This window comes from Heterodontus francisci, chromosome 9 (genome assembly GCF_036365525.1).
Source record: "Heterodontus francisci isolate sHetFra1 chromosome 9, sHetFra1.hap1, whole genome shotgun sequence".
In the NCBI taxonomy this organism is placed as follows: Eukaryota; Metazoa; Chordata; class Chondrichthyes; order Heterodontiformes; family Heterodontidae; genus Heterodontus; species Heterodontus francisci.
In genome coordinates, this window is record NC_090379.1 from 60,832,481 (window position 1) to 60,856,637 (window position 24,157).

The window sequence follows — 24,157 nt, forward strand, 5'->3', positions numbered from 1 at the left end:
GTGAGGCAAGCCACAATTCAGGCTGATGAGTTCACTCTCATACACAAGTCGGTTCCCCAGGGGAAAACCTTTCCTAGTCACCCCAACAACACTGAAAAGGACAGCTCCCTCAGAGGACACTGAACTGGCACTACAGACAGATGACCAGGCTGTCTGAAACTTTCTTTGGGAAGTTGGAGGACCCAGGGAATGGGTTAAACCAATCTTCCCTAGTTGAAGTTCAGCAAGCCGACCCAGTATTATGAAAATTAGCACAGGCTGCCCACTCTGCAATTGAAGCAGAGGGAGTCCCTGATTGCTACTATGTAAAGAATGAGGTGCTGATGAGGAAATGGAGTTCTCCTCACAGACCTGAGGACAAAGAGTGGACAGTGGTTCACCGCAGAGGTACCAGAGAGAAATATTAAGAATGGCCCATGAGATTACAATGGCTGTACATGTCAGTATACGAGAAACCAAAGCCCGCATAAGGCAGCAGTTTGACTGGCCAAAACGCCACAAAGATGTGGTGGAGTCCTGCATCAACCTGCAGTGAAGTCTGCACCCCTAATTCCTGTACCAGCATTTGGAGGACCCTCCAACAGAGGGCTGGTGAATTGTGAGGGACCCCTGCCGGGAACAAAAGGGGACAAACAAGCACAGGTCTGGCAAAGAGTTTGGGAGGAAGGGGACAAAAAGGACAGGTTAAAGGAGATCCAAGAGGATTACCACATGAAAACACCTACTCTCCGGTCAGCCAATCCTGAAATGTTGGAAAAAAATCAGACCCCACACCCTCCTATACAAATGCAGACAACAGAAGCACCGACCAGGGCTGCTAACAGAATTTGCAGAAATCTGCAGGGACAAAGGAAGTCCCCAAAACGGCAAAGAAAAAGTGGTGGTGATGCCTCACCTAGTCGAAGTGCCACAGGGGGGTGCAGTGGAATTTGGACAAATACCTGTGAGCAGGAATGTCCCAGAGGGCATGGGGGAGATTAACAAAGGGACCCTCCCCACAGTTAGGAGAAAAGGGAAACAAAAATGCCCAGAAGTGAGCAGCACTTGCACGACTCACCAGAACAATGAAAGTCAGGTCAGAATAGATCCACCCACTGCAGACTCCCATGATCACAGCTCAAGCCCAGAGCTAATTAAATCCAACAATCTCCCTGCAGACCCCAACAAAACAAAGACCCAGAGGAAATCTCAAACACCTCACAGGGGTCTAAAACCAATTTACTACCCACTACTATCCTGGGGAGAGAAATAATCAAGGTACTGGAACCCAAAGAGTTAGAACTACATGATGCAGAAACAACAAGAAAGGGGTGTCATGTAGGCCCCCACCTGCCAAGAATGAGGCACACATTATTTTGTCACATGAACATTAAAACTTAAAATTACTGCTGAGAAGAAAAGTGGGCCTATCATAAGGAATTGCCAGGCCCCTCGCCGGAAAGACCTTTTTTGCATACTAGCAGACAGTGTTGGAACAAAGGACCTAGTCCCTGCTTCTCCAATACAGAGAAGACCTGGTCAGGCCAGTTTAATCACTGGCTGCTTGAATTTGAATTTGCCACAGAGTATTTGAAAGGCAAAAAGCTCTTTGCTCCTGGACTGAAAAGACCTCTCTCCTGTCAGCTCTCATCTCACTCTCACCAGATTCGGAAACCATTGAAGACACATGAACCCCAAGAGAGAAAAGTCTCCTACAGTGAACAAGGTTTAAGAAGAATACTGGGCCCCAACGAAAAGCAAGACTACTTACAAAAGGATTACAGTGAGCTCGAAGCACAGTAAAAACCCCTCTTCAGATATTGCCTCAAACCTCTCAATTTTATTTTTCTTCTGCTCTTTTCTCTCCCTATTTGCATGTGTGTATCGCGTATGCATGCCAGCGTGCGGCACGTAGTGTATCTGTAGATTTTAAGCAAATTAGAGTTTAAGTTTCAATAAATTTCACTTTTCTTCTTTAAACCTGAGAAAACCTGCTTATGCTCTTTCCTTTGCCTGAAAATTGGAAAGTGCTGAACAAGAATTCACCAAGGGGGGAGCTCAAAACACTGTTAAAAAACATAAACCCTGTTACAATAAGACCAGGTGAAGGCTAAAAGGGACCCACTAGACACCTTTCTCACCTGGTCGTAACAGGGGTTAAAGCTGGTGCACAAAGAAGAACTCATCCTAGACAATTATGGAAATTTGCAGACACCCAAGCTCCCCCCAAAATCACATCTTAATTAAGATGCCCAATCCCAGCTTATTACAAACTGATACTAAAGAAACTTTAAACTCATTGGGCAACACCTAACCATCTCAAACCAACCTCAAGGGAAAAGGGCAGTTTAAAACAGCACTGCTGCAGAGAAAAGACAGGCTGCAACAATTCTAAGATTTCTGAACGGACGAGAATGAATGAGAGAAATGCATGTGTGTTTTCCTGTGTTTTCTCTTTCTAACTTATAATGAAATACTCCCCATCATCGCATTTCATTCAGCGTGGTACAGAGGTGTGACAGAAACCCACATGTTACGCTATGTTATGACGGTGCTTCAATTTTTTTTGTTAAGTATTTTTTTGAGGACTCATGTATTTGAGTTATGGACATTGTTTTATTTGGGAAAACTGAAAAGAGTTCCATAGATGCTAGACCTTGCGTTTCTTTTTTTAAAAAAAAGAGGCCATCGGAACGTCGTTTGGACTTGGTTTGTAAACAACTCTTACAAGAAGTCATATGTCTTCGGATAAGTACACAGCAGGGCTTTTTGACCTGGGGAAGATGTTTACAGAGAAGTGACAGGCTAAGATTTATAGGGGTCAGGAGGCTGGACTCTTGAGATATTGTTTTTGGTTTTGCTTTGGACAGTGTGTTGGAGTGTGAACTGTTTTGAAAGCAGTTGAAGAAAACCAGCCAAGAGAGCAGTCACCAACAGCTCACCCTCTTCCATCTCTTTAAGAACTTCCTGATAATCAAGTGTAACAAAATAGAGAAACTGATGCTGCATTTCTCCTGAAAGGCCTGCCAGAAACCCTTGTCGGCACATTTCTCCAGAAAAGCCTGCCAAACCAATCTTCAATGTTGCTTGAAAAGAACGGTTCTAGAAAGATACCAGCTGTCTACGTCTATTTGTGACACAAGAATAAAAGGGATAACTGACATCTTTCCACATCTCTTTTTTTTCTTCAAGAATTAGCAAGCATTAGGCCAAAGTATTCTTTTTTCTCCTTTTTTGTAACAGAGTTCTGAAGTAAAAAATCTTTTTTTTCAGTTAACCAGTGTGTATGTGTGAGTGTGTGTGTGAGGGGCTAAGGTTAAAGGGAACTTTCATATTTCACTCTGTGGGTTAATGCCTAGCATCGTTCCTGGCTGTGTCCTGTTTCATAATAAACTGAATTTTGTTGTTTATCAAAGAAACCTGGTTGGTGTATTTTATTCTGGGATAAAGAGTAGTCTATGATTGACTATTTCAGTAACTGGGTAAACATTTAAATATATGTTGTGACCTGTGGAGAAGTGGAACTAGAAAAGACAGTGCACTTCTCCCACCTCGGTCAAAACGTATAATTGGGGGCTCGTCCAGGATAATCCAATGTTGACGACATACAATTGTAAGTGGGGTAATAATAGTTGAAAAGAGGAAAAGTAAAAAAAAAAGTTTCTTGTACAATAGAGTAAAGTTTACACTATTGAAATCTCTGCCAGTTGCTATGACCTTCCTGGTGAAGGAGGATGGATCCCTGAGTAATGAGAAACTTAACCATGGGTAGGCTAAAGAATCTGGCAGAATTGTTGGTATTAAGAGTTAAAACCAGGAGCTAAGAAAGCAGATATAATTGCAGTAATAGCACAGCATTTGCTATTAGAAGATGAAGAAGACAAACCACATGGTAGTACAGTTAACTAGACTTCAGTTGCAGATGAGGCAGTTTGAACTTGACAAAGCCTATTGGAGGCAAGAACACAAGAAATAGGAGCAGGAGTAGACCATATGGCCTATCGAGCCTGCTCAGCCATTCAAAACGATCATGGCTGATCTTGGGATTCAACTCCACTTTCCTGCCTGCTCGACATATCCCTTGATTCCCTGAGAGACCAAAAATCTGTCTATCGCAGCCTTAAATGTATTCATCGATGGAGCATTCACAACTCTCTGGGTTAGAGAATTCCAAAGATTCACAACCCTTTGAGTGAAGTAATTTCTCCTCATCTCAGTCCTAAATGATTGGCCCCTTATCCTGAGACTGTGCCCCCGTGTTTTAGATTCCCCGACCAGCGGAAATAATCTCAGTGTCCACCCTATCCAGCCCTTTTAGAATCTTATATGTTTCAATGAGATCACCTCTCATTCTTCTAAACTCCAGTGAATACAGGCCCAATTTACATAGTCTCTGATCATAGGACAATCCCCTCATCCCAGGGACTAATCTAGTGAACCTTAACTTCACTGCCTCCAATGCAAGTATATCCTTTCTTAAATGTGGAGACCAAAACTGCACACAGTATTCCAGGTGTGGTCTCACCAAAACACTGTACAAATGTAGCAATACTTCCTTATCCCTGTACTCCAATCCCCTTTCAATAAAGGCCAACATGCCATTTGTCTTCCTGATTGCTTGTTGTACCTGCAGGTTAACTTTCTGCGTTCCTGGTACAAGCACACCCAAGTTTCTTTGAACATGGACACTTACAAGTTGCACACCTTTTAAAAAATATTCTGCTTTTCTATTCTTACAACCAAAGTGCATCCTTCACACTTTCCAACATTATACTCCATCTGCCATCTTGTTGCCCACTCACTTAATGTGTCTATATCTCTTTGCAGCCTCTCTGTGTCCTCCCTACCTACCTTTGTATCATAAGCAAACTTAGATAATTACTTTCTGTCTCTTCATCTAAGTCATTGATATTGTTATGGCCAAGGCGGGAGTAATGCACTGTTAATTCAGTCCCACTACTCCACAGGTCACAGCATATCAAATAAAGTTTCCCACCTACTGAAAACTAGCCAAATTAAACACTATTTTTCCCCAGAATAAAGCACACCAAACCAGGTTTCTTTAAACAACAACATTAACTATTTATTAGAAAAGAAATAATAGGTCTTATCTACTAATGAGAAATCCAAATATGAAAAAAATCCCTTATTCCCTTAACTCTCATGCACACACACATACATTCAAAAAGAAATCATTAACCGGTTTCAAAAGGTGGTTTTGGATTATAACTGTTTCTTAGGAATAGAAGGAATAATAAAAAAAATAATTGAGGTTCATGTTCTGGTAGGAGATTTTGGTACGGTGAGGTGTCCCAGAGTCAAATAGTCAGATGCCACTCGAAGTCTCTCCAGGCGAGGTTGATAAACAATCTCTGATGGGTAGGTGTTCACAGCAATTTAACTGCAGCAGGCATCACATAGGTCTTCCATCAGGGGTGTAGCAATATGTCTGCTTGGATTTTGAAGCAGCAGTCAAGCAGTAGAAGAATTCTTCAGATTTCAAGATTTTCTTAGCACACAGGAGGCAGCAGGAATCTCACTGGATGCAGAAATTCTTCAGAGACCGGAGGCAACAGGAATATCTGCTACCTTTTAAATGTAGGATACCTTTTCAAGAGATGCGAGTCTCCTTTACAGAGAGAGGTAGCACTTTTCTGCGTCTTTTCTCTCTTGCTACAGGTAGGTCAAGGAAAGATTTCAAATGCCTGCTCTTTGTCCAATTTACAGGCTTTTAAAAGGGTCCAAAGTGAGAAAACACCTTCCTGAACATGGTCACATGTCCAGACACAGCGTCTCCTCCTTGTCACTCAAGCTGCTCTGGTCAAGCCCCTGTGAGTTCCTTGAAACTGCTGACCTTCCTGTCCTTTTACAAATTTAACTTTCTTTCAAAACACCCATAAAGTTCAACTCTTTGTTCTGAACTTCCTTTCAAAACATTGCTGGAATTCCAATTGTTTTTGCAGGTGCCCTTCACTGAGCAAAATCCTCTTTCATTTTTTTTGAAACACATAGAAGTCCAAGATTTTAGTACAAAAATAAAATCTTTTGTGACAATACAGATTGTAAAAAGCTGAGGTCCCAGCACTGATTCTTGCGGCACTCCACTATTTACTGCCTGCCAATTCGAAAATGCCCCGTTTATGCCCACTCTCTGCTTCCTGTCTGTTAACCAATCATCTATCCATGCTAATATATTACCCCAACTCCATGAGCTCTTATCTTGCCTACGAACCTTATCGAATGCATTTTGGAAATCCAGGTATGCTACACCTACTGGTTCCCCTTTATCTACCCTACTAGTAACTAGTAACATCCTCATAAACTCTAATAAATATGTCAAACAGGATTTCCCTTCAGTAAAACCATGTTGACTTGTTCTAATCATACTGTGCTTTTCTAAGTGCATTGTTAAATCTTCCTTAATAATAGATTCCAGCATTTTCCCCAATGACTGACGTTAGGCTAACTGGCCTGTAATTCCCTGTTTTGCCTCTCCCTCCTTCCTTGAAAAGCAGTGTAATATTTGCCAACTTCCAATCTCATGGGACCGTTTCTGAATCTAAGGAATTTTGGAAAACCATAGCTAGCACATCCACTATATCTGCAGCTATCTCTTTTAGAACCCTAGGACATAAGCCATCAGGTCCTGGAGATTTGTCAGATTTTAGTCCCTCAGCTTTTTCCAATACTTTTTCCCTGCTGATATGAATTCCCTTAGTTTCCTCACTCTTTTTAGCCCCTAGGTTACTGTCTATTTCTGGTATGGAACTTGTGTCTTCAACTGTGAAGACAGAAACAAAATGTTTGTTCAATGCCTCTGCCATTTCATCATTCACCATGATAATTTCTCCTGTCTGTACTTCCAAGTAACCAATGTTTACTTTAGCTACTCTCTTCCTTTTAATATATCTATAAAAGCTCTTACAATCTGTTTTTATGCTACTGGCTAGTTTACTCTCATTCTATTTTTTCCTTTTTTATCAACTTATTGGTGGCCCTTTGCTGGTTTCTAAAACACTCCCAGTCGTCAGACTTGCTACTCTTTTTTGCCACATTGTAAGCCTTTTCTTTTAATATGCTATCCTTAACTTTTTGAGTGAGCCACGGATGCGTCTTTCTGGTTGAGTTTTTGTTTTTCAAAGGAATGTATTTTTGTTGAACATTTTCAATTGTTTCTTTAAAGGTTTCCCACTGTTCAATTTAACACCATACCTTTTAGTCTATTTATCCAATTCACCTTAGCCAGTTCTCCCCCATGCCTACATAACTGGCTCTGTTTAAGATTCTTCTTTGTGATTGGAGCATGTCACTTTCAAACTTAACATGGAATTCAATGGTATTATGATCACTGTTTCCCAGTGGATCTTCTCCTATGACATTGCTTATTAACCATGCTTCATTGCACAACACTAGGGACTGAATTTTACTGACCCCCGACGTCATGGGTTGTGGTGGGTTGACCGGAAAATACTTCCGGGAGAGGTCCGCCTCACTCCCCGACTCTGGGAAGGCTCCGGCTCATTTTACTGGCGGCAGCGGGATCTCGGAGTGGCCCCCCGCCGCTCAGCAGCGGCAACCCAATTACCATATGTAAAGTGCTACTTACCTTGCTTGATTATGCATCCCGCTGCCTGTCGCTCTACACTTCCGCATTTTTGGCTGAACGGGCGGCTATCATGTGCTGTCCTGTTCACGAATGAGAGAAGCCGACAGGACATCAGAAATAGGAGTACTCGCTCACAGTGCAGGTAAGTCTGGATATACTGGGGTCTCAACTCTGCATACTTGAAGGGAGGTGGGAGGGAGGGGATGCTATTATCAGGGGCACAATTCTGCCGGCATGAAGGGAGGTACTGTGTACCCTCCCTCCATAAACGGTGGCCGCTCTGCACCATTGTTTGTTTCTGTGAGTGAAGAGCAATGGCACTCCAGTCACCCTGTGTGTGGGGAGGGTGCCAGAAACGGTAGGCGTGTAAAGGTTATCTGACTGGTGGGGCAATCAATGCAGCTGTTACAATCTTAATGTGGTCATGCTGTGTGCCACTCTTATTGGAAGCCATGATGGGCAATGCCATGTCACGCCACATAGTTGATGCATGAAAGCACCTGATGTACCAGTTAACATCAATCTGTGCCCATGTAGAGGCTCCTGGTCGTGAGCAGCAGCTGGCCCCAAGGAGAGCTCACCACTACAGATCGCCGTGCATCTATAGGTCCCGCATGACATACCTGCAGATGTCAGAGCGCCTGTGTCAGAGACGACTGCAGATATCACAAGAGGCGGTGACACATCTCTGTGCCCTGCTCAACGTTGACCTGCAGCCCATGGGCATCGGTGGACATCCTATGCCTGTGGCCCTCAAAGTGACAATGGCTCTAAACGTTTATCCCTCTGCATCATTTCAGAGGGACTCAGACAGCAGTGCACCGCTGCATCAGGGAGGTCACTGATGCCCTGTACCGGAGGACCAGTGAATACGCCCACTTCAGGACGGACCTTGGAAGCTAGGCCCAGAGGGCCATTGGTTCTGGCTCCATCGCAGGATTACCACAGGTGCAAGTGGTCATAGGCTGTACCCATGTGGCCATCAAGACTCCCACCGGGCGACCATCTGCATACATAAACCGTAAGGGTCTCCACTCGCTCAACGTACAACTAGTATGTGATCACCATAACCTCCTTATGTAAATCTGTGCCTGCTTTCCAGGCAGCTGCCATGATGCCTTCACCCTGCGCCAGTTGGCACTGTTGCACACTGAACTGGCTCAGATGGAGGGATGGCTACTTAGAGACAATGGTAGACATGCAGATATGGCTCCTGACACCAGTGAGACACACCACCACTGCTGTAGAGGAGAGATACAATGCCAGCCACAGAGCTACTGGAGCCACCACTGAGCAGGCGATCGGCATGCTGAAAATGCGTTTCCGCTGCCTACATAGATCAGGCAGTGCCCTGCAGTATGAGCCGGAAAGGGTAGCTCGTATTATTGCTGTGTGCTGTGCTCTGCAAAACCACGCACTCAATGGGGGGAGGATTTGCAGGATGAGGAGAGACGTGAGCAGGACTGCTCCTTGGACGATGGGGATGTTGAGGACTTACAGCAGGAAAGACGCAAGGGAGGACAGAGAGCATCCAGGTGTTGCATGCAGGGTGAGCAGCAAGCTAGGGATGCACGGCAATGCCTTACTGATCAAAGGTTCCCCACACCATAGGAACCACCAGAGGCTCTGCAAGCCACACAGCATCCTCGTTCATCTGTTGTGCAGCAGTCCGCAACTGCAACATCTTTGCGTCCACCATTACTGGCAGCAGCAGACTGAGCCATGCCATTGTCCATGTTACTGCATCGTGGAGACGCACATGAGTAATACAGGCATGGCAATTATGTTGTTCCATACATTGGCAGTTCTGAAAGGCCAATGATGTAATGGAAAGAAACACGATCAGTCCACGCTACTATGGGGAGGCGGTGGTGTAGTGGTATTGTCACTAGACTAATAACCCAGAGACCCAGGGCATTGTTTTGGGGACATGGGTTCAAATCCCACCAAAGCAAATGGTGGAATTTGAATTCAATTAATAAATCTGGAATTTTTAAAAAAAAAGCTAGTCTAATGATGGCCATGAAACCATTGTCGATTGTTGTAAAAATCCATCTGGTTCACGAATGTCGTAAGGGAAGGAAATCTACTGTCCTTACCTGGTCTGGCCGACATGTGACTCCAAACCCACAGCATTGTGATTGACTCTTATATGCCCTCTGAAATGGCCGAGAAAGCCACTCAGTTGTATCTAACTGCTACGAAGTCAATAAAAAAAAGGAATGAAAACGGACGGACCACCCGACATCGAACTAGGCACCTGAAACGACAACGGCAAACCCAGCCCTGTCGACCCTGCAAAGTCCTCCTTACTAACACCTGGGGGCTTGTGCCAAAGTTGGGAGAGCTGTCCCACGGACTAGTCAAGCAATAGCCTGACATAGTCATACTCACGGAATCATACCTGACAAACAATGTCCCAGACACTGACATCACCATCCCCGGGTATGTCCTGTCCCACCGGCAGGACAGACCCACCAGAGGTGGTGGCACAGTGGTATACAGTAGGGAGGGAATTGCCCAGGGAGTCCTCAACATCGACTCTGGACTCCATGAAGTCTCATGGCATCAGATCAAACATGGACAAGGAAACCTTGTGCTGATTACCACCTACCGCTCTCCCTCAGCTGATGAGTCAGTACTCCTTCATGTTGAACAGCACTTGGCAGAAGCACTGAGGGTGGCGAGGGCACTGAGGGAACTAACAAGAGGGGGAAACATACTTGACCTCGTCCTCACCAATCTGCCTGCTGCAGATGCATCTGTCCATGACAGTATTGGTAGGAGTGACCACCGCACAGTCGTTGTGGAGACGAAGTCCAGCCTTCACATTGAGGATACTCTCCATCGTGTTGTGTGGCACTACCACCGTGCTAAATGGGATAGATTTCGAACAGATATAGCAATGCAAAACTGGGCATCCATGAGGTGCTGTGGGCCATCAGCAGCAGCAGAATTGTACTCAACCACAATCTGTAACCTCACGGCCCGGCATATCCCCCACTCGACCATTACCATCAAGCCTGGAGACCAACCCTGGTTCAATGAAGAGTGTAGGAGGGCATGCCAGGAGAAACACCAGGCATACCTCAAAATGAGGTGTCAACCTGGTAAAGCGACAACACAGGACTATCTGCGTGCCAAACTGCATAAGCAGCATGTGATAGACAGGGCTAAGCAATCCCATAACCAATGGATCATATCTAAGCTCTGCAGTCCTGCCACATTCAGCCGTGAATGGTGGTGGACAATTAAACAACTAACTGGAAGAGGTGGCTCCACAAATATCCCCATCATTGAGGAGCCCAGCACATCAGTGCGAAAGATAAGGCTGAAGCATTTGCAACAATCCTCAGCCAGAAGTGCCAAGTCGATGATCCATCTTGGCCTCCTCCTGAAGTCCCCAGCATCACAGATGCCAGACTTCAGCCAATTCGATTCACTCAGTGTGATATCAAGGAACGACTGAAGGAACTGGAGACTACAAAGGCTATGGGTCCTGACAATATTCCGGCAATAGTACTGAAGACCTGTGCTCCAGAACTTGCCGTGCCCCTAGCCAAGCTGTTCCAGTACATCTACAACACTGGCATCTACCCTGCAATGTGGAAAATTGCCCAGGTATGTCCTGTACACAAAAAGCAGGACAAGTCCAACCCGGCCAAATACCGCCCCATCAGCCTACTCTCAATCATCAGCAAAGTGATGGAAGGTGTCATCAACAGTGCCATCAAGCAGCACTTGCTTAGCAATAACCTGCTCAGTGACGCTCAGTTTGGGTTCCGCCAGGGCCACTCAGCTCCTGACCTCATTACAGCCTTGGTTCAAACATGGACAAAAGGGCTGAACTCAAGAGGTGAGGTGAGAGTGACTGCCCTTGACATCAAGGCAGCATTTTGCCCTAGCAAAATTAAGGTCAATGGGTATCAGGGGGAAATCCCGCCGCTGATTGGAGTCATACCTAGCGCAAAGGAAGATGGTTGTGGTTGTTGGAGGTCAATCATCTGAGCTCCAGGACATCACTGCAGGAGTTCCTTAGGGCAGTGTCCTAGGCCCAACCATCTTCAGCTGCTTTATCAATGACCGTCCTTCAATCATAAGATCACAAGTGGGTATGTTCGCTGACGATTGCACAATGTTCAGCACCATTCGTGACTCCTCAGATACTGAAGCAGTCCGTGTAGAAATGCAGCAAGACCTGGACAATATCCAGGCTTGGGCTGATGTGTGGCACGAATATTACTTGCCACTTAAGTGCCAGGCAATGGCCATCTCCAACAAGAGAGAATCTAACCATCTCCCCTTGACATTCAATGGCATCACCATCGCTGAATCCCCAACTATCAACATCCTAGGGGTTACCATTGACCAGAAACTGAACTGGAGTAGCCATATAAATACTGTGGCTACAAGAACAGGTCAGAGGCTAGGAATCCTGCGGTGAGTATCTCACCTCCTGACTCCCCAAAGCCTGTCCACCATCTACAAGGCACAAGTCAGGACTGATGGAATACGCTCCACTTGCCTGGATGGGTGCAGCTCCAACAACACTCAAGAGGCTTGACACCGTCCAGGACAAAGCAGCCCGCTTGATTAGCACCCCATCTACAAACATTCACTCCCTGCACCACCAACGCACAGTGGCAGCAGTGTGTACCATCGACAAGATGCACTGCAGCAATGCACCAAGGCTCCTTAGACAGCACCTTCCAAACCCACGACCTCTACCAACTAGAAGGACAAGGGCAGCAAATACATGGGAACACCACCACCTGCAAGTTCCCCAAGTCACACACCATCCTGACTTGGAACTACATCGCCGTTCCTTCACTGTCGCTGGGTCAAAACCCTGGAACTCCCTTCCTAACAGCACTGTGGGTATACCTACCCCACATGGACTGCAGCGGTTCAAGAAGACAGCTCACCACCACCTTCTCAAGGGCAATTAGGGATGGGCAGTAAATGCTGGCCTGGCCAGCGATGCCCACATCCCATGAATGAATTAAAAAAAAGTGCTGGCACACTTCATTCACACAGTAAAAACAACACACGTTGGTGAAGAAGATTCAGCGATTCAACTTTTTCTTGTGTCGTGTCAGCTGTGCAGACCCATTTGTGTCACGGTGGTTTTTGGGAACGATAGCAGGTGCTCCTTCGCGGTGCCACTTCCGCGCTAGCAGCCTGACTAGAGGAAGGTTGCTGATCAGATTGCCCTTTGGCTATGGATGACTTTGGCGGTCATCCTCTCTGCGCACGAGGCCTGGAGGGCCCCAGCTGGCTGGGGGAATGATCGTTCATCCTCTTCTGGCAATGGGCCCTTTGATGCCAGATGGCCCCAGGGCTCCTTACCTCCTCTGCCATCTCCAGCCTGGCTGCCTTGATCAGACGGGATGGCCTCTTCTTACCATCACTGGGGAAAAGGACCTCCCGCCTTGCCCGCACAGCCTGGAGGGGAGTGAGCAGGGATGCATCGCTGAACCGCACCCCTCTGCCATCTTCGTTTTTTTGTCTGTTCCTTTATATGCAAAGGTTATTCCACAGTGTAACTGCTCTAACTTCTGGCTGTTAGGTTTTTTTTGCACATGTTTGAAAACTAATGCAGAACTAGTGAGGAAATCTGTGCTGTTGTCCTGGTTTTTCATCTCTGACGGATCGACACAGATATACATGTTCATGTACACTTTGGTTCTGTAGCAGTTGATCATAATTATTGATGCAATATTTCTGGTTTGCAATGCAGCTCGAATACAAACATATTTTCCTGGTTCTTTAAAGAATACCTTTAATTCAGTTACATGTCTTTTCACATAACAGTGGTGCAGTGGTTAGCACCGCAGCCTCACAGCTCCAAGGACCCGGGTTCGATTCTGGGTACTGCCTGTGCGGAGTTTGCAAGTTCTCCTTGTGTCTGCGTGGGTTTTCGCCGGGTGCTCCAGTTTCCTCCCACATCCAAAAGACTTGCAGGTGATAGGTAAATTGGCCATTGTAAATTGCCCCTAGTGTACGTAGGTGATAGGGAATATGGGATTACTGTAGGGTTAGTATAAATGGGTGGTTGTTGGTCGGCACAGACTCAGTGGGCCGAAGGGCCTGTTTCAGTGCTGTATCTCTAAATTTAAAAAAAATATTTTAACAAAATGATTACAGATTCCAAATGCATATTAGTCTGCGGCTTTTCACATTTAGGTAATTAAGAGCCCATATTATGTAGATATTCTTAAATTATGCTTTTATTTCTGACAGTGTATTTGCCTTTTATGATACAATTCAGTCTCACATTCTGATATGTGCAAAAATTAAGATTATTCACCCAGGTGCAGAAAGCCTACAAGAAGGAATGTTATATTTGAGTGGAAGAAGAGGATCTCAACTGCACAGGATACTGGGACAAAGCAGAGTAAGTTTGTGGCAGCAAAACAGAAAGTGCTGGAGAAACTCAGCATCTGCCAGACCTGCTGAGTTTCTCCAGCACTTTCTGTTTTGCTGCCAGACTGCCAGCATCCCCAGTCTTCTATAATGAGGTTAGTATTTATTTGGCAACCTTCAGGAAGCAGGTGCTGGGGCGCTTTAAATAGGGCCCCAGCACATGCTCCTCAGCTGAGCCGACGTCGATCAGGGTCCCGCCAGGTAATTTGGGGAGGGGGTTGGCACGTCGCGCTGAATATAGCGGTGGCTCAGCGATGGGTGATCCACCCATCTTTAAAGCGCGCCGCCGCAATTGGCGGCGAGCTCATAGATCTAAGATAGCTTTATCCCTAGTCAGCTCCACAACATATTGCTCCAAGAAACTGTCCTGAAAACATTCTACAAACTCATCTTCTAGACTACTCCTGCTAATTTCATTGTCCCAGTCTATATGAAGATAAAGTCCGCCACAATTATTACATTGCCTTTGTTACAAGGCTTGCAAAAAAATGCTCGAAAAGCTCTTATGCAACTCCAGTAACCACTCCTCAAAGTTGCTTCAGGGTGCAGGCTCCAAAGTAAAGTACTTGTGCCAGTACTGACAACAAGTATATCTCTCACAGTACATTGCTAATTACACTTTGTGCAGTGGGAGCACAAGTCATGAGTTCTAGACATTTTGATGCTGGTCATCCCATTTTAATATATTACAAGCATATTCCAGCTACCGGCAAGCACACATGTGTAAGGCCCCAGGCCAAAACAAAAACACCAGCCTAGCCATTGTGGTGTAGAAATGGTCCCACCACAGAATACACCACCAAAAATGCAACTATGTTCAAATTAAGTAATAAAATTGTGTTAAACACATGTAAATTTAGAGCCAATTTAATATCTGTCACTTTTTTCCCACTGCTATCCCACATAAATGAATGATGGGAGGCAATTTCACTCACTGTATTACTACCAACATGACATACACAGAACATATTAAATATTGCAAAATACCTCATTGTGTCCCTATATTTGCATATTTTCCTGAAGGGGACAGGACAATCTCCCACGTCATCCGAATTGATATTTTTTCCAGATAAAGCAGTCTAATTTGGATTTAAAATTGTTTGATACTTATCCTCCATACAGAAAGACAAATCTCAGCCCAAATGAGGGCATTAATGCATAAATTCCCAGTATAGTGTCATCACATTGCAAGTTAGTGTTGTTCAATTACTGATTTAACAGTTCTATTTTAGAACAGTTTAAAAACAAGAGCATACACAAGAAGAAGCTATTTATTCTTACCCAGATTCTTAGTACCTTGGTCATGTTGGTTCCACTCAAAGGAATCTGGAAGCTGATATGACATCTCCATCACTTTTGTCAAGTTTCTGTTGTCTCTTATGGGCCCACCAGGTGTTATATATGACAGTGAAGGTACCTCTGTGTCATAATCCATATTGTCTTCATCTGAGTCAGTTTCCTCATCTTCTTCCTCTTCCTCATCATCATCTTCATCATCTTCCTCTGCAAAGGGATAAAACATTGATACATAAAATTAGTCAGTATGAAATGTATTTAAGGAAAATAACACACAGCGCAATAATTTGTTTAAAGTAAAAGATTGTGAAGAAGGGTTTCAGGGAATTGAAGCTTAGAAGTAAAATGCATTAAAGAATGAACTTGAATCTGAAATGTGACAAATTGCTTCCATTTTATGTTTTTTGACCTGCTGGCCACAGACTTTTTCACAACTTCAATGATCAGTATCTATTTGTAGCTCAGGTGACTGAAAGCAAGGACAAAGTACAGCAAAACTAACAGTTTCAAGTTTTCCCAAGAGTTAATTAAACTACAGCACACTTATCCGATATTTGACTGTTATATGTTGCAATCCCATTCCTCTGTCATTTCCAGTATACTTCTATATTCTTCCTTTTCAAGTGCTTACTATACAATTCCATTTTAAATGATATTCTAATCACAACTTCAAATGCCTTTTTTGGTAAGGCAACAATGTACTGAGCAAATTATTATTTAATTTCCACACCTACTGCTCCTCTAATGAATGGCCTAAATGAGGGGTCAGCAACCTTCATAACAAGAACAGCCGATTTTGAATACCTCTAGCAAATCTCCTCTCAGCCTTCTCTTCTCCAAGGAAAACAGTCCCAACTTCTCCAATCTATCTTTATAACTGAAATTCCTCATCCCTGGAAACATTCTCGTGAATCTTTTCGTACTCTCTCCAATGCCCTCGCATTTTACCTCAAGTGCGACTCCCAGAACTGGACGTAATACTCCAGCTGAGGCCGAACTAGTGTCTTATACAAGTTCAACATAACTTCCTTGCTCTTGTATTCTATGCCCCTATTAATAAAGCCCAGGACACTGTATTTTAAGATCATGCATTTCAGTCCATCTGTTTTCAAGTGCAAAGGTTCAAGTTGGGTTTCCAAGTCTCTGAATTTAGAAGTCCACCTAGCTTTGTCGTGCAAATTTACCAATTCAAGTTCTAACTCTGCTTGGCTCACTCCTGATAATGCTGAAAGGTTTAGTGCCGAGGGGCTGGATTTTAAAGCCCCTCCGCCGTCGGGAGTAGTGGCAGAGAGGGTAAAGACGATCGGTGCGGCGGAGGCCCACCACCAACCCCAACGGCAGCAGGCCCCATGCCAATCTCGGTGGTGGCGAGGCCTCGTGGTGTCCGCACCGCCGCTCGGCGATGGGACCCCCTTTTCAATATGTAAACTAATTTACATACCTGAATTAATGAAGGTCCCATCGCCTCCTTGATTGCTGCACAGATCTTCATTCAGGTAGTCGACAATGCTGCGCCTTCGAATCCCCGTTCGGGGAAATGTGGCGCGACACTTGTGGGGACGGGGGAGGAGTATTCTTTCTGTGCGCGAGGGGGTGAGTGGGGTAAAGGGCAAAGTTCCCGAACCTTGGAGGGGGAAGGTCAAATTCTCAATATTTGAATTCCGGGGGAGAAAAGCAGGCGACACAGCCATGCAAATGAGCCGCCACATTTGAAATTGCGGCAGCTCTGTGACACGGTGCTTGTGCAGGCGGGTCATATTTTTTTTACGTCCGCAGCCGACTCTTAAAATGCAGCCCGAGGTGTCTGCTTCAAGAGATTTTAACACGAATTGTATAGTTGCCCTTTCCTAAATTCCTGGAAACATTCTGTAAAAGCTTCTTATATTTTCAGAGTCACTTTAAGGTTTTTGTTGTCATATATACCATATATATCACATGGCTTGGCCATGTGAGCCGCATGGAAGATGGCAGGATCCCCAAAGACACATTGTACAGCGAGCTCGCCACTGGTATCAGACCCACCGGCCGTCCATGTCTCCGTTATAAAGACGTCTGCAAACGCGACATGAAATCGTGTGACATTGATCACAAGTCGTGGGAGTCAGTTGCCAGCATTCGCCAGAGCTGGCGGGCAGCCATAAAGACAGGGCTAAATTGTGGCGAGTCGAAGAGACTTAGTAGTTGGCAGGAAAAAAGACAGAGGCGCAAGGGGAGAGCCAACTGTGCAACAGCCCCAACAAACAAATTTCTCTGCAGCACCTGTGGAAGAGCCTGTTACTCCAGAATTGGCCTTTATAGCCACTCCAGGCGCTGCTTCACAAACCACTGACCACCTCCAGGCGCGTATCCATTGTCTCTCGAGATAAGGAGGCCCAAAAGAAAAAAAGAATATACCATTTAACATTTCGTTGAATGGTTTCACTGATGGCAAATGAGCAAGGTAACCCTATCTCCATGTCTCTTGCAAACAGTGCTAGATTGCTCTCAAATGAAAGTACTTCATCCAAAAGTGACCCTTTCTTTGCAGCTTTCTGTTGGATTGTTTAAATGTGATGTGATATCTGTCATAAAGTGAAATTTCAGCAGCCGCTGTGGAGCTATTAACTCTACATATTCACAGCCCTATTCTTGCATGAGTACCTTCACTTCTTCCAAACTTGTTGAAGAAGACGTTTGATCAATCAAGGTCTGGGGCCACACGAGTCCTTAATGAGCCACATGCAGTTGCCAACCCCGGCCAAGTCAATGCTCCTTTATTACTGACATACCAAGCAGTGGAAAGCCAAAATCTTTCAGAATTCTCTACATATCTAACATTTTCTCTGTGATTGATAAGATACCTTCCACTGATTTTGGCATTTACTGATCTGCAATTGGAGCAATGGCAATCCATAAAGCCAGTATTTACAGGGGCATGCCTATACCCATTTGGAGAAAGTTTAAGTTTTGTGATTTTTTTTTTTTTAAAAAGGAATTTTAGGGTTACAAGGCTTGTAATAATGTCGGTAAAAACATGATTCAAACAGCACAATTGAGAATTCCCCTTGTAGTGTCACCACTACAGACACCAATCTAGTCTGTTCACATTAAAGACATTCTACTGAAAGGATGCAGCACAAAATATGGTGCATTTATTATAATGAATTAAATGTAGCTCTGACAAAAAAGAATAGAAGAAAGTGAAGTGAAAAGATCCCATAATACTCAATTTGCTGTTCTAGTCTCAAAAAGCACTCATGAATTGCCCATGGATTTGTCGTAATCAAGTACCGAATACAAAAACTTGTTTTATATACAAGGCAGCAATGAAATTGGAATCTCTTTTCAAAACTCATTCCACAAAGCTACACAGTGGTCAGAACCTGCAATCTATATTGTGACAGGTTAAAATTGCAACCAATGGAGGAACAGAGGGGGCAATTTTACTTCCCAAAAATGGGTGGGCTGGGGTGGGGTGAGTTGTAAAAATGTTTTAAATCTCAAACCCAACATCAACCCAGCTTCAATCGACCCACTTCCAGGTTTAGCAGAGGCAGGATAGGGGCGTGCAGCCAACCCACTCCCAGAAGGTTAGCCATTTAAATATTGTAATAAGGCTGGAAACATCACATTTAACTTCCCTTACAAGTTTAACAGTGGACAGCCAGGTTTCCCAGGCCTCTGGAAACCCAGCAGCTCCAGGGACATGAGGACAGCTTCAGGGAAAAGCTAAGTGCTCTTAATACACTCTTTGTGGGACAGGAGAACCAGGCATGTTTCCTCACGGCCCCACAAGCTTACCTTCTTCCCTAGGATCACAATCTCCCTCCCCTTCAGAACCCCCACAACAATCGGACTCCCCAAGCCCTGGGGTCGAGGATTGAAACCTCCCTCACACTCTCATTAGTAGCAGCAAGCCCCCTTACCTGCAGCTGTGGCCTGCTCCAAGTGCCCCCCACCCAACTGGAAGCCAAGCCTGTCAATCAGGCTGACTTCCGGGTGGGGATCCTGTCAAAAAAAATACGCAGGCTGTGGAGTTAAAACTTCACCCATTACCACAACTCCACCTCTCAACCCCGCCCCAGTCACCAGCAGGGCTGCAGTATTTCATGCATATAATAAGAGCAAAATACTGCAGATGCTGGAAATCTGAAATAAAAACAAAAAGTGCTGGAAATACTCAGCAGGTCTGGCAGCATCTGTGGAGAGAGAGAAGCAGAGTTCACGGTTCAGGTCATCTGATGAAAGGTCACTGACCTGAAACATTAACTCTGCTTCTCTCTCCACAGATTCTACCAGAGCTGCTGAGTATTTCATGCACTCCATTTTAACTGCCTGCATGTCCACCTGGTTTCTGCCGACTGAGGGGTAGGTGGAGGGAGTTTAAGAGCTAGAATTCCCACCTGTGTAACAAAAGAGGTACTGCCAAGAAGAAGTCAGTCAGCCCACAAAGTGCAGGGCATGTAGTTAACTATTTTTTCTTATATTTTTGAGAAGTGAAAATTGAGTGAAGTGTTTTGTCGGCATCTCTATGATAATTTCCAGTCAGTAAAGTAAAGCAGCTTAAATGATTCATATCTATTCTTATTTCACTGAAGTGTTTTATAGTCCATCTTCAGATTGAAGAAACATGCACAAGGGCACATGTGAAAGACAGGGGCCAGGATTTTACCAGCCCTCTGGAGACGGGCTGGGAGGCAGGAGGACCCATAAAATGGTGGTCGAAGGGAGGCCTGATGTTTTCCCAACTTCATTGAATATCCCCAGAAGTGGAAACGGAAGCGGCGCAGCCACCCGCCAACCAGAGGCGGACAGCCAATTAATTTAATTAACTTGCCAATTAATGGCCACTTTATATCCCGCCAGTATTTTAGGGACAGACCCCTACCACGTGCGGAGGTCGGCAGTTATATCAAGGTTACCTTCCAGGTTTTGGTGGGGGGGGGGGGGTGGCAGTGGAGGGCCTTCTTTTCTGGCTGCTCCATGGCTCACGGAGGGGCCCCCTGGCAGCAACAGCCCTCCCCACGTCTCAGGCAGACCCAATACTTGTAACAGCAGTCGAGTGCTCTGAAATGGTGGATAGGTGATTTGGTACAACAGGGGGAGGCGATATTAAAACATTGGCAAGAAAGGTCAGAAAATATTTTTAAATAGTTTAATAGTTCATAGTAAGGAGGAAATTAATATAAAAAGAATTAGGAAGTTGGTAAGCTGGTTAAAACACTTGTACAAAGAAAAAATACGCAGAAATGCAACAGAAGTAAATGGGCATGAAAATTATTTGAAAAGCTAATTTCTTATAAAGGCAGCAGGTTGGACAGGAATGGACATGGAGGTTGAAATGGAGTACAAACTGGACACTGAAGTTGGTATGTTAAAACCATGATTGAAAAAGAGTGGGGGGTGGGGGGGGGGGGGGGGGAGAGAGAAAAAAGAAATACATTTCAAAAAGGCTGTAGAAATTAGATGGCACAAAAAAAGATTAATTAATTGTAAAGATAAGACAAACTGGAATGGCAATGAGAAATTGAGCAATAAACAGAGGAACACAATAAAGTAGCAGATGGTCAAGTTGAAATAATAAGAGAAATGAGAAATTAATTTAAAAAGCGGGCAGAATTCAAAGGCCACAAAAACAAAATTGAAAAATTCTCCACTTTCCTTCTCCATTTTATCCTAGCCATTACTTTTTGCAGGATTGTCCTGTTCATCTGAATTTCATATCATCATTTTCATGATGATCATCTGTCAGAACATTTGACTTCTTTGTACTTCTGTGTAAAATTACTAATTGTTTCCAGAACATTATAGTTCGCCATAGAAACTGTAGCAAGTTGTTTCTATCTACTGCCACCCTTCAAACCATGCCCCCCTCCCCACACTCCCTGACCCCCCCTGTACCCTCCCCCAACTACCTTGGTGGGTCCTATGCATAAATGGCAGTATGCTAATTAACTCCATTGGAGCAGGAACATCTGTGTGGGCACTGGGAAGGCACAAAGTGGCTCTCAATCGGGTCATGGTTCCTCGACCTCAAAGTTGGCAACCTGTGCAATTCCTCTGTAGTCTGCAGTACCAGCCAAGAGGACCAGTGATTGGAGCCTGTATACATCTTTAATTATAAAGAAAGTAGGATGCACAAGTACAGAGATGGGGGTTGCAAAAATGGAGAAATGCAGGGCTGATAAGAATGGGGAAAAGATCAATTAGTTGAAAGACAGCAAAATGAAGAGTCATGAAAAATATTCAAAATAAGTGGTTAAATGATTTGTCAACAGAGCAGGATGGAACGCAATGGGGAGCAGGCAAGCAAGTAAGTGGGCAGGCTGATAGAAAGAGGAAAAGAGAAATGAATTTACAAAGTGGAGCAGAATGCAGAAGCTATGGTTAAAGTTTGCACATACACAAAAGTTAAAGCCATCAACTAACAAAGTTAGCAGCCATACCTTCTGACTCTGTTGTGTCCAACATATATGTTGGCAGCTCGGTGTCACTCAGAGATGGCACCACAGTTGCTGCTAAAGATGACCATGTGTTATCTCTTAACACAGGTGGTGAGCTAGAAGGCTTGGTCATCATCACTTCCACTGTTTTTGTGGCGGATGCTTGCAGTGCTGTATGATTTGTTTCAGTGCTTAATGCTGCTGTGGTGGCAAATATATTTTTTTCAATGGGAACTACTGATTTCTGATGTGGTAACGCAGTAGCACTTGTCACTGTTGAAGATCACAATATTAGTTAGTATGATTCTGAAGTATACAGTAAATTACATTAATTACCAATAAATTATATTCATTTGAATTTAAATGTTCAAGTTATTAGCTATAATGGAATTTCATCCAGGTTTAATATAGCTGGAGATCAAGTAACAAAATGATTTATTATAACACAGTTTGACCATATGATATATTCTACTCTTAACTCTAATGCAGTAGTTTAGAGCACGCTAATTAATTTGGGGCACGGAAGTACACTGCAGTAGATACAGTTTGAGTGAGGAACCAATAAACAAACTATAATATTCAATTTCTTACTTTGCTGAACCTAAATATTGCATAATAACTTTATATTTAAACTTGAATGAATAAAACTGCTCCAACTGCTTTGATAGTACATATCAAGTTTTATTTAATCTTTTATTAGTTAAAGCAAACTCTGCTGTATTTTCCAGGTTGAATACCACATATTCACTTTTTCAGTATTCAGCTCTATATTTTTCATCTGTTAGTGTTACACATACTGTACAAAGGATGCAAATGTACCTTCGGATTCAACTTCTTCAGCTGTATTGGATGGTGGTACTGTGGGCTCCACAGATGGTGTAATGGTTGTCAGTAGCAGCAGCAGTGTTCTATCTGTAACATCAGATGCCACTGTAAAGGTTTCCTTCGTATTCCTTGATATGGTTTGTCTTGCGCTGGTGCCTGCTGTAATTGCCTGGGTTATTTTTGTACTTGCGGCGTTAGCAGTCGGCAGCATCATTTCAGTAGGAGTTACAGGCGCCATTTCCTTTGTGGAAGTTGTGTTTACTGCTGTCATAAAAAGTAATTAATGTATAACACAAAACAGCCCAACATAAAATCTATATTCAAAATATATAGACTTTTACACAATATGGAAGAACCTGACCTCAAATCTGCATTACAAATAAAATGAGAAAAGAGACAAAGAACAGTTCAGAAAGAGCAAATTAAACTATGAAATGACTATCACACCAATTCCTCAATAAAAATCTCACAAGTCAACAAATAATCAGAGTTCCAAGGAACTTATACCCAGAGTTGCAACAGTTCCTAACTGCACCACAATTCAGTAGGCAATGTAATTGTAACTACCCAGACATGCTGCTCCAAATGCAGAGAGTGCTGTTGGCATCTTGTAAAGGCACCAGATCATAGACTAACACATGATAGGTTCATTCTATGCTCACAAGGAATAAAAACCTTAAAACCAAGGAACACTGTGGACAAAAGGAGTTAAACTGCACCACACCCTATGGAAAACCTATTTTAAAATTACGATGCAATGCAACAATCAATGGGAAAAAACAAACACCACAATGTCTTAGTTATTAAAGTATTCTGCAATAAAATAAAAACAAAACGTGAAGCTCTGAAGGAAAGAAAATTGATGCTACTGGTTTCCTTGTTCACCTTAGTGGGAGCAAGGAACATGCACAGGAGAATGCAGCATGAGATACATCATCAGCAAATTCAAAAACAACTTTCCCTTCGTAAAAAAGTTACAACAATGATTACGCACTTCCACATGCAGATTGCACTGGAAAACACAAGTGCAAAATTACGAAAAGTATACACTTGTACGAAGCAATAATTTTTATAACATGTCAGGAAAGGTTGAGGAGAGGCTGGATAAACTCGGATTGTTTTCACTGGAACGACGGAGGTGGAGGGGCGACATGATAGAGGTTTACAAAGTTATGAGAGGCATGGACAGAGTGGATAGTCAGAAGCTTTTTCCCAGGGTGGAAGAGTCAGTTACTAGGGGACATAGGTTTAAGGTGAGAGGGGCAAAGTTTAGAGGGGATGTGCGAGGCAAGTTCTTTACACAGAGGGTGGTGAGTGCCTGGAACTTGCTGCCGGGGGAGGTGGTGGAAGCAGGTACGATAGCGACATTTAAGAGGCATCTTGACAAATACATGAATAGGATGGGAATAGAGGGATACTGTCCCCGGAAGTGCAGCAGGTTTTAGTTTAGGCAGGCATCAAGATCGGCGCAGGCTTGGAGGGCCGAATGGCCTGTTCCTGTGCTGTATTGTTCTTTGTTCTTTGTTGTTCTTTGAAACACAAGTTGCCAATGCTCCAAAAACATGAACCAAGCTGGACACAGATGCCATTTGAGAAAACCAAA

At 44.0% G+C, this 24,157-nt stretch overlaps 1 protein-coding gene across 6 annotated transcripts in view; it reads right to left on the reverse strand.

The window, feature by feature from the left end:
• Window positions 1-24,157, reverse strand: part of LOC137373812 (armadillo-like helical domain-containing protein 4) — a 146,072-nt gene that overhangs the window by 104,407 nt on the left and 17,508 nt on the right. For 4 of the 6 annotated variants that reach the window (XM_068039217.1, XM_068039215.1, XM_068039216.1 and 1 more), the window contains 3 exons: window positions 22,549-22,818; window positions 21,733-22,002; window positions 15,293-15,514 (listed from right to left, as the gene is read on the reverse strand). In XM_068039217.1, coding sequence (XP_067895318.1) covers window positions 15,293-15,514; window positions 21,733-22,002; window positions 22,549-22,818 — 762 coding nt within the window. The remainder of the gene's footprint in view (window positions 1-15,292; window positions 15,515-21,732; window positions 22,003-22,548; window positions 22,819-24,157) is intronic. The other 2 variants (XM_068039219.1, XM_068039220.1) reach the window with 2 other exon arrangements.